General features: G+C 40.7%; 1 protein-coding gene across 4 annotated transcripts in view; it reads left to right on the top strand.

The window, feature by feature from the left end:
* Positions 1-16,507, top strand: part of TXNRD1 (thioredoxin reductase 1) — a 116,474-nt gene that overhangs the window by 67,004 nt on the left and 32,963 nt on the right. For all 4 annotated transcript variants that reach the window (XM_034987686.1, XM_034987687.1, XM_034987688.1 and 1 more), the window contains 5 exons: positions 3,450-3,572; positions 5,284-5,356; positions 7,557-7,676; positions 14,972-15,114; positions 15,476-15,591. In XM_034987686.1, coding sequence (XP_034843577.1) covers positions 3,450-3,572; positions 5,284-5,356; positions 7,557-7,676; positions 14,972-15,114; positions 15,476-15,591 — 575 coding nt within the window. The remainder of the gene's footprint in view (positions 1-3,449; positions 3,573-5,283; positions 5,357-7,556; positions 7,677-14,971; positions 15,115-15,475; positions 15,592-16,507) is intronic.

Here is a 16,507-nt window from a genome sequence, read left to right as displayed (position 1 = left end):
AAGATTATTCTAATTTTAAAGAAATCTAATACACTTGAATTACTTTTGGTATTGTGCCTTTTCAGAGGTGAGTCTGGAGCAGTGTTTCGCTAGGGGTGGGGTGGGGCAGAGGCGTTCCCGAAAGAGGCAGATGGAAGAAATGGAAGAATATCCAGTGTGTAAGGCTGGCAGACACCTGCAGGTGTGAGGTGTTGTGTAATTACACTTAAGTCCTATAGCAGTGGTTCTCAAAGTGTGGTCTGCATTCCTCTGGGGGCCTCCTGAGGCCCTAAGAGGAAGGCCTTGAAGTCAGAATTATTTCCATAGTACTAAGATGCTTTTTCATTATAATTCTTTCGCAGGTCTACCACAGAATTTTCCAGACAGGTTGTAATAGACTGAATGCAGAAAAGATAGCAGCAGTCTTCTATTAAGACAGACAGTAAAGAGAATTACAAAGATATAATGCCACTCTTCCCACTTATTAAAAGATTATTGTTAATAAATTATGTTTAACAGTAATACTTAAGGTATTTAATATTTTAATAACTTAGAATGTTTTAATATTAAAATTTCTTTCTTAGTTTTAATTTCTAATTTACTAAAATTGATAAATAAACCTCACATTAACCAAAGCTCTTCGGGGTCCTAAATAATTTAAGGTTTTAAAGGGATCCTGAGGCTAAAAGTTTAAGAACTCCTGTTCTTTATCAGCTACTACAGTTGGTGGTCACTATTTCTAGCACTCATAATTGGAGGAGAATAGGGGGCATTTTTCTCCTTCTCTCCTTACCCATCTGTATGCTCCTTCCTGACCCTGCCTGGGGGAGCTGTTTTTTACTACCTATCTTTTTTTTTTTTTTTAATATTTTCTTTATTTATTTGAGAGAGAGAATGAGAGAGAGAGCGCACATGAGAGGGGGGAGGATCAGAGGGAGAAGCAGACCCCCTGCTAAGCAAGGAGCCCGATATGGGACTCGATCCAGGGACTCCCGATCATGACCTGAGCCGAAGGCAGTCACTCAACCAACTGAGCCACCCAGGCGCCCTACTACCTATCTTATATTACAGGTGGGAAACCACTTAACTTGGACCTTATGGACAGCAATTTCAGTTTTAAGTTGGATTAAAATTTTAAAACACCATGTTTAGTTCTGGGGTCAGTCGAATGCTTTAGTTGCCTGTGTCTTACTGATTTTACTTTATAGAGTTAAGTGTTCAGGCTCACTCAGCTTTCTTTGTAAAATCTGTACACTGGTTGATACAATTTGACTTCCAGTTTGAACTGTAAGAATCTGGTGTGATCCAGAATTTCAGTACAGAACAGATTACACATTGGTGGAGGGAGTATGTGGCTTTTCAGCATGACAGTGCATTTTCTTTCTTCTAGTAGATATGTTGGGGGTTTGGTTAGGAAGTGGGTAGTTTCCATTTAGACAGCCAGTGACCGTGTTCTATCACTGTCTGTGTCAAGTACTTGCAGATAAAATTGAGGCTGAGATTAAAAATGGTCATGTTATTTTTCCGGAAGAACATCTGGCTGCATTTATTAGTTAACCCTTTTAAGCCAGCAAGTCAGCCTGTGCTCTTTGAGAGCAACTAGAGAGTAACGCTTGTTACCTGAAGCTTATATTGATCCTTTGATGTGAATGGCTATTATTATTACCAAATTGTTTCCCCCCCTCAACAGTGCCTTCTATTGAAGGAGGAGCCTCTGCCATAATGCAAGTTCATGAATACTGGCTGTGTTTACCAGCCTCTCACGTTAGACCTTTTGTACAGACGGTCAGGGTGATGCCGTCTGGTCTCCACTGTTGCTGGTGTCCACGTGTTCTCCCTTCAGTCCCCAAGCCGTCATGTGCACCTGCCACACTGCCAAGGGCCAGCCACAGTGCCATGCCTCCTTCTTCACCTTCCTCCACTGCACCCCCTTCCGCATCCCAGGCATCCTGCTCTACTGATCCTAAGCTCTGCCTTCCGCCCCCTACAGCTGATGGTAGGCAGGAGGGAAATGTACAGTCGGGGCTGGTAAGTTTGGGGACTCTTTTTGACTCTTGAGATTAAAATTGGATTTTTACAAAAACTTTTTTAGTGCCTGTTCACAATGTTTCCAACCATTATCTCCCATCAGCACAGATTTTTGTTTTAATAAAAGTTAATATTAAATACATCACCAAAACAGTCTTCCAAGCTAATATGAAATGGGTATAAAAGCTAGTGGGATGAAATGGTTTTTAAAATTAAAAGTCTATAATATTCATATCATAAAGCTTGTTATGTGTCAAGAACATGGAAACTAAATCCTAAATAACTTACAGGAGGCCTCGTGCATGGGTAGATGAAAGAAGTAAGCTTGAGGGGTGCCTGGCTGGCTCAGTCAGTAGAGCATCTTGGGGTCATGAGTTTGAGCCCCAGGTTGGATGGAGAGATTACTTAAAAAACTAAAAATATATATATCATAAAAAAATAAAATGTGTTCTTAAAGAAGTAAGCTTTACAGAGTCATGTTTGTTTATTTAGCCTGCTCCATCTTCCTTTTTTTCTTTGCTTATTTAAAATGCCTTGGAAAATCAGGGACTTTTACACTTCTCATGCAGGGAAATGTCAATTAATGATTTTGTTCTGAATTTTTACCTAAGCAATGTAGAGAAGTCTTATTTGGCTAATCTGTTTGAGTTGCTATTTACCAGGCCCCTGTCTTAATGGGAGACCTTAGCCTGCTCATTGTGGTACCTTTTTTTTTTTAAGATTTTTTTTTTTTTTTAATCTATTTGATAGAGACTGAGACACAGCGAGAGAGGGAACACAAGCAGGGGGAGTGGGAGAGGGAGAAAGTGGCTTCCCGCGGAGCAGGGAGCCTGACGTGGGGCTCCATCCTAGGACCCTGGGATCATGACCTGAGCCCAAGGCAGATGCTTAACTGACTGAGCCACCCAGGCGCCCTCATTGTGGTACCTTTGACAATAGAAAATAAAGATGCTGCCGACTCGTATTGATAGTTGGTTTTTTTTTTTAAGATTTTATGTATTTATTTGTCAGAGAGAGAGAGAGCACAAGCTGAGTGCACAGCAGAGGACCCTGGGATCATGACCTGAGCCAAAGGCAGATGCTTAACCGACTGAGCTACCCAGGCATCCCTGGAATTGATATTTTTTATTAAAACATACAAATGTTTTAAAAACCTACTTTGAATCTTGGTGTAATAATTCTAGGGAAAAAGGACTGATGATGATACTTGATTTAGGACTAGGTTGATCTTGTTGGAATGTCACGCCCTAATGTATGTAGAAGTCTGCAGGAACATCTCAGCATTAGCTCTCCATCACGTGAAAAGGAATTCGGACAGTCCTAACAAAAGCAGATCCTTTGAAAATTCCTTTTGCTTTTCTTTAAAGAAAGGTTTTCTCACAAAACTTCAGACACTGATGTTTTTAAGTGACGTTATTTCCCCTTCCATTGTTTTTCTTTAGGCTTATCAGGAGGGCAGACTTCAAAAGCTACTAAAAATGAATGGCTCTGAGGATCTCCCTGAGGCCTACGACTATGACCTCATCATCATCGGAGGGGGCTCAGGAGGACTGGCAGCCGCCAAGGCAAGGCTCCCTGTGTGTTATCTGGATGATGGCTAGAATAGTCACATTCCTGGCAGACTTCTGGTTCTCCCTGGAATTTGTTTGAGCCACTCTTGTGGCATTTTGCACATTAACTTGGGCAGGACATGTTTATAAAGGAACTATTTTATAAATCATTTTTCCAAGTTGAACTGTATCTTTGATGAAAGTACTTCTGTATAACAGTACCAGGCCTAATATTTTGGGACACATTTTGATTCATATTAAGTTTGGCTGGTTTTTCAAAGATAATAAAGGTGTATAGAAATGGTTTGAAATTAAATATCTTATTCTTTATAAATATTAATATGAGGTTTTCACTTTGATGATATCCCTATTCACAAGTCCTCTTCCCCAATAGAAAAATGGAGAGCAATTGGATTTCTTAAACTTAATCATTAAAAATGCTTTCCTCCTTTGTATATGAACTGAACTACGAGAATAACCACTAACTCCAGCCTGGGGGTAATGGCGGTAGAGGATGTATATATAAGGGAGGTTAAGGAGTGAGGCTTCTGGCCCTAAATTGAGATACATTTTCCATGTGTGAGAGGCCTGTGGCCTGTCATCCTTCCCCAACAGGTACTTTTAAAAGATGAGATGGTTATACTCCCCTAAGGTGTAGCTTGTGGATCAGTAAAGGTAGATTCAAATGAAGCAGCCCAAATGAGGAGTAGGCCAGTGTCTGGCATCAAGCAATACTTTGCTGTAAATGATACAGGAGTAATACTAGATATATTTTACTCTAGTTCTCCTGGTTTTAAAGGATATGTAGACTCAGTCCTTTCAAATAACCTGGAGGTCTAGTTGCCAATACACAAAGCTTATTCTCTGAGAAGGATAAAGGGTACTCTGCAAAATGAACTTCTCACTGTTGTCATCACTCCCCTAAAATCGATTTGGAAACCTTATAGATATCATCAACTTTTTTATTGGCTCTTCACATGAAATTTTAAGAAATCTGACAATTTTAGAAGAAAAATGTTTCCAATATCTACCTAGATACTGAATTAGATAAAACTTAAAAGTACTTTAAAAAAATACGTATATAGGCTACAGATTGAATTAAGAGTTATAGACAGTCATAAATCTTTTTTATTGGATACTCACCTTTTTGCTTAGAAATGACCACAGGTTTTTCAGATTATTGCTTAATATATTATTGTGTGAGTGGAATTTTGTAAGAGGATTCTAGTGTTAAAAAAAAGAGGATTCTGATGTTTTCAGCTGACGATTTTATAACTGTACTCTGCATATTCTTTAAAACTGCCCTTATGACTATCTGAATATTGCTTAATTTTTATCTTGGAGTCATGCTAATCATCTTGTATTTGAAATTTCAAGGCAATAATAACTGGTTATGCCTTAGGCACTACAGCTTAATAAGAAGAGCTTGGAGTTTTAAAAGCCCGTTTCTAGTCTGTCATGTTTACCTTTCCAATTGATTTTATTTTTTTTTAATTTTTTTTTTAAGATTTATTTATTTATTTATTTGAGAGAGAGAGAATGAGAGAGAGTGAGTACATGAGAGGGGGGAGGGTCAGAGGGAGAAGCAGACTCCCCGCCGAGCAGGGAGCCCGATGCGGGACTCAATCCCGGAACTCCAGGATCATGACCTGAGCCGAAGGCAGTCGCTTAACCAACGGAGCCACCCAGGCGCCCTCCAATTGATTTTAATATTTTTATTTTCCAGGAGGCAGCCAGATATGACAAGAAGATAATGGTCCTGGATTTTGTCACTCCAACCCCTCATGGAACTAGATGGGGTAAGCTTTAAAGTATTTTAGAAGTGAATTTGTAAGAGCAGGTTTTTCCCTGGCATTGGCTTAAATGGCTCCTAAAACCCAGTTAAAAATTTAAAAATTAAAAAAAAATCTACCTTTTTCACTTGGGCTGTTAAAATGGACTCCAGTTAAAAGTTGAAAATTTAGGGTTTTTTGGCAGAGTCAAGATAATGCAAAACCTTATCCACAGCTGTTATGATGATTTAAAGCTACATATTTGAGTAATCTTTTAAATTTAGGGGCTTAATAACTGAAAGTTTAAACACTTATCTGTGGATTTCTGTTTTAAAACCAGTTCCTACATTCAGCAAAAACTGGAATTAGGTATCTTAATGAATAGCCCGTGCTGCTTCTGAGTCTTGGTGAATTAAATGTTCCTTATTCATTTATTCCACAAATATTAATTAAATTATCACTTATTATGAGCAAGGGCATTGGAGAATATAGCAGGGGACTCGGTAGACATGAAGTTCCTGCCCTTGCGGAGTTTACGTGCTAGTGGGGAGACAAAAGATAAGCAAGAACTTTATGAATTATGGTAAGTGGTACTAAAAAAAATTATATGGTAGAATAGAGAGGAACTGGGTAGAGGAAAGAGTTTAACTTTGAGAAGATTATCAGAGAAGGCCTCTGAAGAGGTGGCCTTTAGATGAGGCCAAAAGAATAAGAATGAACCAACTATGCCAAAAGCTGAGGAAGAACCTTCCAGGGGACTTTTCTCAGTTTCTCTCACAGAATAGAACATACAAAGGCCCTGAGGCAGGTAGGAGTCCTTCATGGTTGTAGCAAGGGTGGTATGAGCTGGGGCTAAGAATGGAGAGGAAGGCAGGTGTCAGGCTGTACAGGGCCTGGTAGGTCAAGATGAGGAATTGGATCTAACTAAAGCATAGTAAGAGGTCTTTGAGAAGGGGATTGATGTGATATGTAAATCTTACCAATATAACTAAGCTGCTCTAATTAGGAAGCAAGAAGCAGGAACTCTGGATAAGAAAGTGTCTGAGTTTCTTTTTTTTTTAAAGATTTTATTTATTTATTTGAGAGAGAGAGAATAAGAGACAGAGAGCACGAGAGGGAAGAGGGTCAGAGGGAGAAGCAGACCCCCCTGCCGAGCAGGGAGCCTGATGCGGGACTCGATCCCGGGACTCCAGGATCACGACCTGAGCCGAAGGCAGTCGCTTAACCAACTGAGCCACCCAGGTGCCCAGTGTCTGAGTTTCTAATTGATCCATTCAGCATATATTTATTACGTGTCAGTCACTATTCTTGTGCTGGGCATAGCCGCTCTGGCCTATGGAGCTTACACTCCATAGTCGCAGTTTGGAAGCATTCTCTTCAGAGGGCTTACGTGAAGTCCACTGCAGTCCCGCACTCTTACGCCATTTTGTCTCCCTCCCTGCTTGCCTACATTTTGTTTTAATGGAGACAGTCTGTCACCATGTTCTTTAAGCTCAGATATGCTAAACCTTTTGTTTGTTTGTTTTGGTCATGAATCCTTTTGTGAGAATCCACAAAAGCTGTAGACCACCTTTTTTTTTTTTTAAGATTTTTAATTTATTTGTCAGAGAGAGAGAGAGAGGGAGAGAGAGCGAGCACGAGCAGGGGGAGCGGCAGGCAGAGGGAGAAGCAGGCTCCCTGCTGAGCAGGGAGCCCGATGTGGGACTCGATCCCAGCACCCTGAGATCATGACCTGAGCCTAACGAAGGCAGATGCTTAACTGACTGAGCCACCCAGTTGTCCCGACCCCCTTCTTTAAAAAAAAAAAAAAAAAAAAAGCTCATATATACCAGATTTTATATGTAGTTCTAGCTCCATTACAGTCCAACCGTGGCCAGCTTAACAACCCTGTTACCATTTAGTTCTTTTCATAGATGTGGTGGCGAGTGTAGGATTGTACACAAAGTAAAATTTCATCTTATCTTATCAGCAGTTAATTTTGAATCTTTGCAGTGTGTGGAAATTGTGGTAATCTCATTTTTCTTCTATTTTAGGATGTGTCACTGTTCGATACATAAGGCTCTCTGAGCTTAGAAATGCCACGAGTCTTAGAATAAACTTGTAAAAACAGTATTGGCTACATTAAGCAAGTAGATTATGATCTTCCGTAGCATAGTAATAATTATTGACTGTTTTCTTTAAAGGATTGTGAAGCTGGATGTAAACTGATCTCTCAATGTTGTTGCAGGTCTTGGAGGAACATGTGTGAATGTGGGTTGCATACCTAAAAAACTGATGCACCAAGCGGCTTTGTTAGGACAAGCCCTACAAGACTCTCGCAACTATGGTTGGAACACCGAGGAGATGGGTATGGCAGGAGACGCCACTCTTCCGTTTGTGCTTTTGAAGGGTTTGGGCTATGAGCTTGCAAAGCATCCATTTTTATGGGACTAGAAATTGACCTGGGGGTTTTTACTGTTGACAGTTATGTATAAAATTCCTGTAGTTATTCTGTGTCAGATAGCTGCATAGCTGTTGTGGTAAGAACAGATACTGTACTTGGAGTGCCTTTCTATAGTAGAAAACCAGAATTTTTTAGATAAGTTCTTTATTATGATTATTATTTTTAAGTAATCTTTGTGCCCAGTGTGGGGCTTGAACTCATGACCCCAAGATCAAGAGTCGCACACTGTACCGACTAGCCAGCCAGATGCCCTTCAAATATATTCTTATATAGAGAGTTTCATAAAGAGTGTAAGTTACATTTGCTCTTCTTTGAAGCTGTTTCATTTTTCTCTCTCCAAAGAAATGTTTCATGAGCTGCTATTTTGGGGGTGGGGGGACTGCTTATTTGTTGAGAAAGAGATGGTTAGTCTTTGTTGGGTAAAATATCTAGAGTACCCTAGCAACCCTTGGAAAGTTGAAGAGAAACTGCTGCCTTTGGAAAGTAGATTACATTATCTGGTAGAAGAAAAAAATGAGGTTGGCCCGGCTGCATAGTTAATTAACGACATAGGTTACCATGTCCTTGAAGAGGGAAACTCCAGCCTTCTATGATATTTTTGTTGTTGTTCTTAAAGATTTTATTTATTCCTTTGAGAGAGAGAGAGCACAAGCAGGGAGAGAGGCAGAGGGAGAGGGAGAAGCAGGCTCCCCACTGAGCTGGGAGCCCAACGTGGGGCTCTGTCCCAGGACCTGGAGATCATGACCTGAGCCGAAGGCAGGTGCTCAACCAACTGAGCTACCCAGATGCTCCCTGGTACTAGTTTTGAGATCTACAGGGTATGGGGCATTTGCCAGGGTAATTTATTTTGTAGCTTTTTCTGAGTTTTAATTAATAGTTTATTAAATATTAAAATGAGGCATAATAAATACATGCTTTGAAACATTTTGCCCCTACTCAAATTAGTCCTGCTTCCTCTGTTTGATGCTTTTACTTCCTGTTTGAAATCAACAGTACTTTTTTCCCTAAGTCTGGAGTCTTAGAAAATCAGTTACTTTAAAAGTGTTTTTATGCTGGGGTCATCTCTCTTTCCTCAGATCCTTACAAAGCTATTCTCTGTCCATGACCTTTGGGGCCTGAGGCTGGTACTAAGAGTTTCCTTATTTATTTCTGAGGTGCCATGCCTCATATCCTTTTCTCTTGCCAACAGAAAGGGCAGTCGAGGTGACCCTTTTGACCTATGGAATATGAATTTAACACATAATCTACCAATAGTCTGCCTCTAGGCCCACCTCTGCCCCCCTCCCCAAGTTATTGTTTACTTCTGTGTTTGAAAGTCTCCTCACTGAGTCTGCCATTCATACACTCTTTCCCTTTCTGGAAGCCTGCTTTTAATGTACCTGGTTAACAAGAGTTAATTTAATAGACTTCTTAGTAGACATTTTAGAAATTCTACTAATAAAGTTATAGAATATTGCTGTTGAGTGCCCACTATTTGCAGTTGAGTCTGTGCTGGGGAAATACAGAGATGAGTAACACAAATTGTATAGGTACACAGATTCCGCTAATCACTGATGCACTAATATCATTGATGTGCAGACCACGTACCCCGGGAGCCCAGAGGTAAAATTGGTAACATGAGTTAAGTGGGCACACAGTGTTTGCTGGTATTCTGGGTCCCTTGGGTTAAGAACTTCCTTCACCCTAGCCCTCCTGACACATTAAAATGTAGGTTATTGTAATAGTGAGGCCCGGCACAATTTCTGACTTTGCCATTCACTGCATGTCATGAGGATTAAGTACCGCACTAGTTCAGATAGCTGCTACGCATCACATCGTTTTTGTCTCTTCCTCTGGACTTGCTGCTTTTAATTCTTCCATTCACAGTTTCAATAAATTGGAGTAGACTCTGCCAAGCACTTGGTTCTTTGTTTAATGGGGTGTAGAAAAACATTTACAGATACAGGAAGTTCATATGTTTGAACCAAGTTAGTTCCCTCTTAAAGAGGACATGTAACGGGGCGCCTGGGTGGCTCAGTTGGTTAAGCAACTGCCTTCGGCTCAGGTCATGATCCCGGGGTCCTGGGATCGAGCCCCGCATCGGGCTCCCTGCTCGGCGGGAAGCCTGCTTCTCCCTCTCCCACTCCCCCTGCTGGTGTTCCCTCTCTCGCTGTGTCTCTGTCAAATAAATAAATAAAATCTTAAAAAAAAAAAAAAAAGAGGACATGTAACAAGAATATTCACCTGAAAAAGTCTAGAATTCATTGGAAAAAGTAAAGTTGTTCCAAGCAAATTTTGATTTATGCAGCTTTATAGTTTCCATATACTCTCATCTATACCTAATGGGTCTGTCTCTTAAATCTAGGTAAATCACAGTGCCGGGAGCTATATAACTCAGTCACGCAACTTTTATTTATTCATATAGGGATCTAGTACTCAAATTGGAATGTTGTACTAATTGATGTTAGCTTTAAGTTATCCACTCTTATGAAAAATGAAGTCACGGGAACAGAACTGCTTAATTAATTTTTTTTTTTTTAAAGATTTTTTTTTATTTCTTTGACAGAGAGAGACACAGCGACAGAGGGAACACGAGCAGGGGGAGTGGGAGAGGGAGAAGCAGGCTTTCCGCTGAGCAGGGAGCCTGACGCGGGGCTCGATCCCAGGACCCTGGGATCATGACCTGAGCCAAAGGCAGACGCTTAACAACTGAGCCACCCAGGCGCCCCCAGAATTGCTTAATTTAGTTAGAAATGTAGAAGTATATATAGTGGGTCTTTAGAATCTTAAAAAGGGTTAAGTACAGGCCTCTGCTGAATGTGAAATTTTATTAACAGGGCCAACTAAGTATAATTATAATAAATTTAGTAATCAAGTGGGTGGTGAAATAGAATTTGGCGAATTGACAGATCTTTCCAGCAGAAGAATATCTCTGTAGCTGTCAGGTAACAATAAACACTAGCTACGCTTATTTATGTTGAATTTATTTCTAAATTATATAACAACTAATAAATGTATAGCCGCTGAGGTAATAAAGAACCACCACTGGCATAGTCCAGATCTATACATTAAAACCAGTAAAAGCTCCCTGAATTTTATATATCTATCTGTTTATTTATTTAAAGATTTTATTCAACTGTTTGACAGAGAGAGACACAGCGAGAGAGGGAACACAGCAGGGGGAGAGGGAGAGGGAGAAGCAGGCTTCCCGTGGAGCAGGGAGCCCAATGAGGGGCTCAATCCCAGGACCCTGGGATCATGACCTAAGCCGAAGGCAGACGCTCAACGACTGAGCCACCCAGGCGCCCCAGCTCCCTGAATTTTAATGGGATTTTAAGACTTGGACCAAATCAAAGTCTGTCTTGAAAGAAATTATTTATTCAACTAAATTAACAGTTTTACTCTTGTGCTTCTTCCCTCTTTCCAGGTTTTAATGTTAGAAATATATAATTTTCTATTTTTATACCTTCCTCTTCTTGTATATGCTGGCAGCAACAATCCCAAAGGCTTTGATGAGAGTTGTGCCCTGTATTTAAATCCCTTCACTCTTCCTAAATGGAAACCTCGTGGTTTGTTTACTGTGTTATCTTCTGTTCTTCTCATTGAGCCTTGGGACTTCTGAGGCTAGCTGTGGCCTAGCAGAGACCCAGGTCTGCCGTGCCTATCAGGACCCACCACTGAGGGAGAAGTCACCACCTCCCTCCTTTTAAAATGGTTGTAGTGAGGAGTACAGTGAATTTAGGCAGCTGTTACTTTGTCATTAGGTCTTAGAGCGAGAAAGAAACTTGGCAATGTATTTTTCAAATGAGAAACCCCTAGGGGCTGTTGATCCTGTTCCCACAGATAAAGCATGAAGGCTTATTTTGCATTTTTTAAATAGAAACACATCTAATCTCATGTCCTTGAGCAAATAACAGTGTAACAGTGCTCCAGTGTTCTGGGAAGGTTGTCTTCTCTGACACTGTAGATAGCTCTAGGCGTGGAAGGAGGAGAGGGAGCTGGACCAGGCAGCAGAGCTGAATCTGTGACTGGGGGAGTGACACATCTAGGACTCAGCTGTGATCTGCCCTTTATTTGAGAAGTTTTACGATCCCTTTATCATTACAAAGAAAGCAAGATCATTGGGGAGTTATAGGATTAGTTCTTCCCGCACACACCTGATGTTTCATATGTAGTGTATCTGGGGCTGCCACTGAATTAGTGTGTGGCCTTGGGGAGGTCATCCATCCTTGATCTCCCTGTGTGTATACTGGAAGTAATTTGTACCTCTTCAGGTGTTCTGAAGTTCAGATAAGTAGGTGCAGTGAAGATGTTGAAGATACCACAAGTTCAGTTAGTCTGATTACTCTTGTCAAATTTAAGAGTGTGGCCTGGCTTTTTGTAGGAGGAGAGGGGCAGATCAGGAGCAACAGACAGTTGGCTTTAAGACCCAGCTGCTGTGGTGGGCATTACTGTCACACACAGGTGAATTGTACATCTTGCCTGCTCAGCTAGAATCTATATTGTAGAAGCTTAGCTTTGGATTATAACTGGTAGACTGAGCCGGCTGAATCTAGAGACCTATGAGAAATGCTGGGACTATATCAGCAGGTGGGCTGAGTGGGGATGTGGAATATCCAGGTGGTGTTTGGGAATTCAAGGAGGTGGTGGATTTGGGGTATTATCAGAAGGCAGCACAGCCCTAGAGAACTAGGGTTCCAGATATGTTACCATCCATAGTCCAGCAAGGATCCATTTACCACCAGTAGTATATAAAGTAGGAATTTGGATTTTACAAGATAGAAGCATAATTCTCAGAATGAAATGCAAGATCAGGACCATAGGAGCCGCTAGAGTTCCCAGATGCTGAATCCCAAACTGGTAGGCTGGAATTTTTGAGAGTTCCTTCTGCCCGAGCATAATCACACTAGAGACTGGGGGCAGGGGTGACTGCCCTTTATACCAGAGGATGAAGAAGGAACTTTGGTAGAAAAGAGGGGTTTGAGGAATTTGAAAATCAGGTGGGACCTGATAGCTGCAAAGGAGGGCTTTAACAGAATTAAGGCTGGGTAGGTCTAATTGTCGAACTTGAATTTTGAAATAATTGAATTTTTTGGTGCTATTATTTAATCTCAACTATGTCTTATTTAGAATATAGTATCTCCTGATGGATTAGCAGAGATCCACTTAATAGTTCTATAATTGTGAAATTTCAGAAGTGAATCAATCCTCCCTGTGGTCTAGTTCATTATTTCTCCATGGGGGCATTATTGGTATGTTGGGCTGGACACCTCCTAATTGTAAGAAACTATAGTAAAGGATATTTAACATCACTGGCCTTTGGTCATTCCTAAATCACTGTAACAGCCAAACACATCACCAATAAAATGTTTGGGATTTGCTTAAAATAATTCTAGTAAAGGGGCACCTGGGTGGCTCAGTCGTCTGACTCTGGCTCAGGTCATGATCTCAGGGTCCAGGGATCCAGCTCCATGTCAGGCTCTGCGCTCAGCCGGGAGTCTGCTTCTCCCTCTCCCTCTCTTTCTGCCCCTCCCCTCGCTCATGTGCACACACACACACACACTCTCTCTCTCTCCCAAATAAAATAAAGTCTTAAATACTCTAGTGAAAAAGCGGGTATATGAAATGAGATTGGCAAAATGTTGGGAATTGTTACAGCTAGATGATTGGCATAAGGGGGTGAGTTACACTATTGTATTCCATTCTTGGGGAAGAAAGCAGGAGTGAATCCTGTCTCTTCTTTTGCTAGATGGAGGCCAAATGGGTGGGTTGGCAGGGCTCCTTCCGCGCTCCCCAGCCCCGCCCCCCAGCACACCACCCTCTCAGCATTGCAACCACAGTGGCTTCTGCAGTCACTCTCTGTTTTCATTGATTTCTCAAAGTCTAACATTTTATGATTCTGTGAATTGAATATCGACGATCTGTTCTCTGGGAGGCCACAGACCAATTTTTGTGTTCTCATTCTCAGTTCTAGAGGCTGGCCGTTGGGTGGCTAGACTTGGCTCACCACTTCCTATGTGCCCAAGCAACTTATTAATCCTGAATCTAAGATTCAGACTCCTCTCATTTCCATGACAGATCTTTCAGTATATGTTGATTCTCTTTTCCTTCTTTCCAAACGACAGCTTTCCTAGGACCTGCCTTTGTCCTATCACGAGAGTATATTTTATCTGCGTCCTATTTTTTTTCTAGTCATTGATAAGTTATTAATGAATGAATGATTGATTTTTATCCATTGAAATTTAATATATTAGTGCCTGGCTCAAAGGATTCGTTTTTTTTTTAAAGATTTATTTTAGAGAAGGATAAAGAGTGTGTGTGCACAGGGAGGAGCAGAGGGAGAGGGAGGGAGAGAATCCAGAGCAGACTCCCCACTGAGTGTGGGGCCCGACCCAGGGCTCGATCTCATGACCCTGAGACCATGACCTTTGCCGAAATCATGAGTCGGATGCCTAACTGACTGAACCACCCAGGTGCCCCCCAAAGCATACATTTTATGATAGAATTAAAAAATCTTCCTCTCTTTGGTGAGATGGGGATTTGGGAGTCAGTGAGACAGAGTCTTAAAATACTCTGTCTAGATCAAGAGTCAGCAAACTTTGAATGTAATACAAGGCTAGATAATAAATATTTTAGGCTTCACAGGCCCAATGATCCCTGTCACAACTACTCAGCTCTGCCATTGTGGCACGAAAGAAGCCCTAGATGATATATGTAAATAAGTGATCATGGGTATATAAACTTTATTAAAAAGGTGATGGGCTACATTTGGCTGTGGGGCCTTAGTTGGCCTTTGTTTACCAGCCTCTGGTCTAGACTCTGTTACCAGCTCACTAACTCCAAACTTGGCTACATCAGGATCCCTTGGGGATTGTTAAAAATACAGGATCTTAGGCTTTCCCACGCCTCATTATCCCAGCAATCAGTATTTACAATCAAAGTAAAATTCCCGTTCATTTCTAAAAAAGAAAAAAAGTTTGTGCCTAGTTATTTTAGTTTTAAGAATTGTCAGAAAGCCTTGCATGATGAATTGTCTGGTAGTCTTCTAAAAAGGAAAGAATATTTGAGCGTGAAAAAGTTGTTTATATGCTTAAAATGAAGGACCCTGCTCTTTAAGACTAAAAGCTCTGCTCTTTGTATTCCTTGTGAATAGTTACTGAGAAATGATTTTTGCCTGGCAGTTGAAAAGCTAAAAACATTCATCTTCTCTTCTTGTGCAGTTAAACATGACTGGAATAAAATGACAGAAGCCGTACAGAACCACATTGGCTCTCTGAACTGGGGCTACCGGGTAGCCCTGCGGGAGAAGAAGGTCACCTATGAGAATGCATTTGGGCAGTTTGTGGGTCCTCATAGGATTAAGGTAATTGTGTGACTGGTTGGGGGTAGGGGAGGAAAAGAGAAAGTGATTATCTTAGTAGAAGGAAAAGCCATGGTGACCCAGACTGTCCAGTTTGGCGATTTTGCAGTCACATCTTATGGGGCTTTCTCTTGTGGGGTGGTAGTGTGAGTGTACTGGATTTGGGGCCAGGTTCCCTGGATTTGACTCTTGACTCTGCCACTTACTAGATTCATGATTTTGACCAAGTCTGTTAACTACTCAGCCTTCACATCTTTATGTATTACCAAATTTTTATGAAGATCAAATGGGATAATGCGAATGGCCTTTGTTAACTATCTAATGAATAATAACTTATTTAAAGTTGACATTGGTTTCTTTGTAGGCAACAAATAACAAAGGCAAAGAAAAAATTTATTCAGCAGAGAGATTTCTCATTGCTACTGGTGAGAGGCCACGTTACTTGGACATCCCTGGTGACAGAGAGTACTGCATTAGCAGGTAAGGGAGTGTTGCAGGGAGAAAAGAGAAACCAATTGTAGATTTATGCTTTTCAGGTTTTTTCTTCAAACTCATTCAGTCCATTCCTAGAACATTCCTAGTGTTTTGCCACATTTTTGCCCAAAGGGACAGGGAATTGGGAAAAAGAGAAGGGAAAAATTATTTTATGTAAGAATTCAAGACTATAAACATTGGTCTTCTTACCACCCAGTTAACATCACTGCTGACATACAGATTTATGTTTGGAATGTACATATGTGTGAGTGTATATTAGAAATGTATAATATTTAAAACCAGATGGATATTCATATGGATGCTAAAACGACGACAGAATGGTGGGCCATGTAGATTTATTAAACCCTAGTCCCTCCTCCTTGCTGTTCACATGGCCACAATGTCATTGTAGGTTGGCCTTCTGAAATGAGTCAAGCAAGGTTTGGCTTTGTAATTTATTTTTGCCCATCTGGTGATCATATGGTGACATAATTCACATTAGGAATAAAATAAGGAATTTCACATTATGACGACATGAAGAGAGGTTGTTGAAAAATACGTACTCTTGGATGCTTTTTGCCCAGGAGTTTCTGATTGTGTTATAAATTATTCCTTTCAGACCCTTTTTTGGGGGGAGGAGAAAACAATTTTTTTCCTTTGTGCCTCATGTAGAGGCAGCTCAGATGGCAACAGTTCTCTTTGTTGTCTTGGATAGCTTCCTTTCTCATATTTAAAAAAAAAACTCATTTCTTAAGAGTGCTTTTCTGATCTCATGTCTTGTATATTCTTCACTTGACTAAAAGATTTTGTCAGGTTTTCCTTTTTATAGTTGGTTTTTATTTTACAAAACAGTTATGTTGGAAGTTTTCTCCTCCTTTTCTCCCCATTCTTGATAATTGGTGTTCTGGATAAAAAGAAGTAA

Source organism: Mirounga leonina, unplaced genomic scaffold, assembly GCF_011800145.1.
Source record: "Mirounga leonina isolate KUSES-001 unplaced genomic scaffold, KU_Mleo_1.0 Mir_418, whole genome shotgun sequence".
Classification (NCBI taxonomy): Eukaryota; Metazoa; Chordata; class Mammalia; order Carnivora; family Phocidae; genus Mirounga; species Mirounga leonina.
The sequence above is the reverse complement of the archived record's forward strand: the minus strand, read 5'-3'. Positions and strand labels throughout refer to the sequence as shown.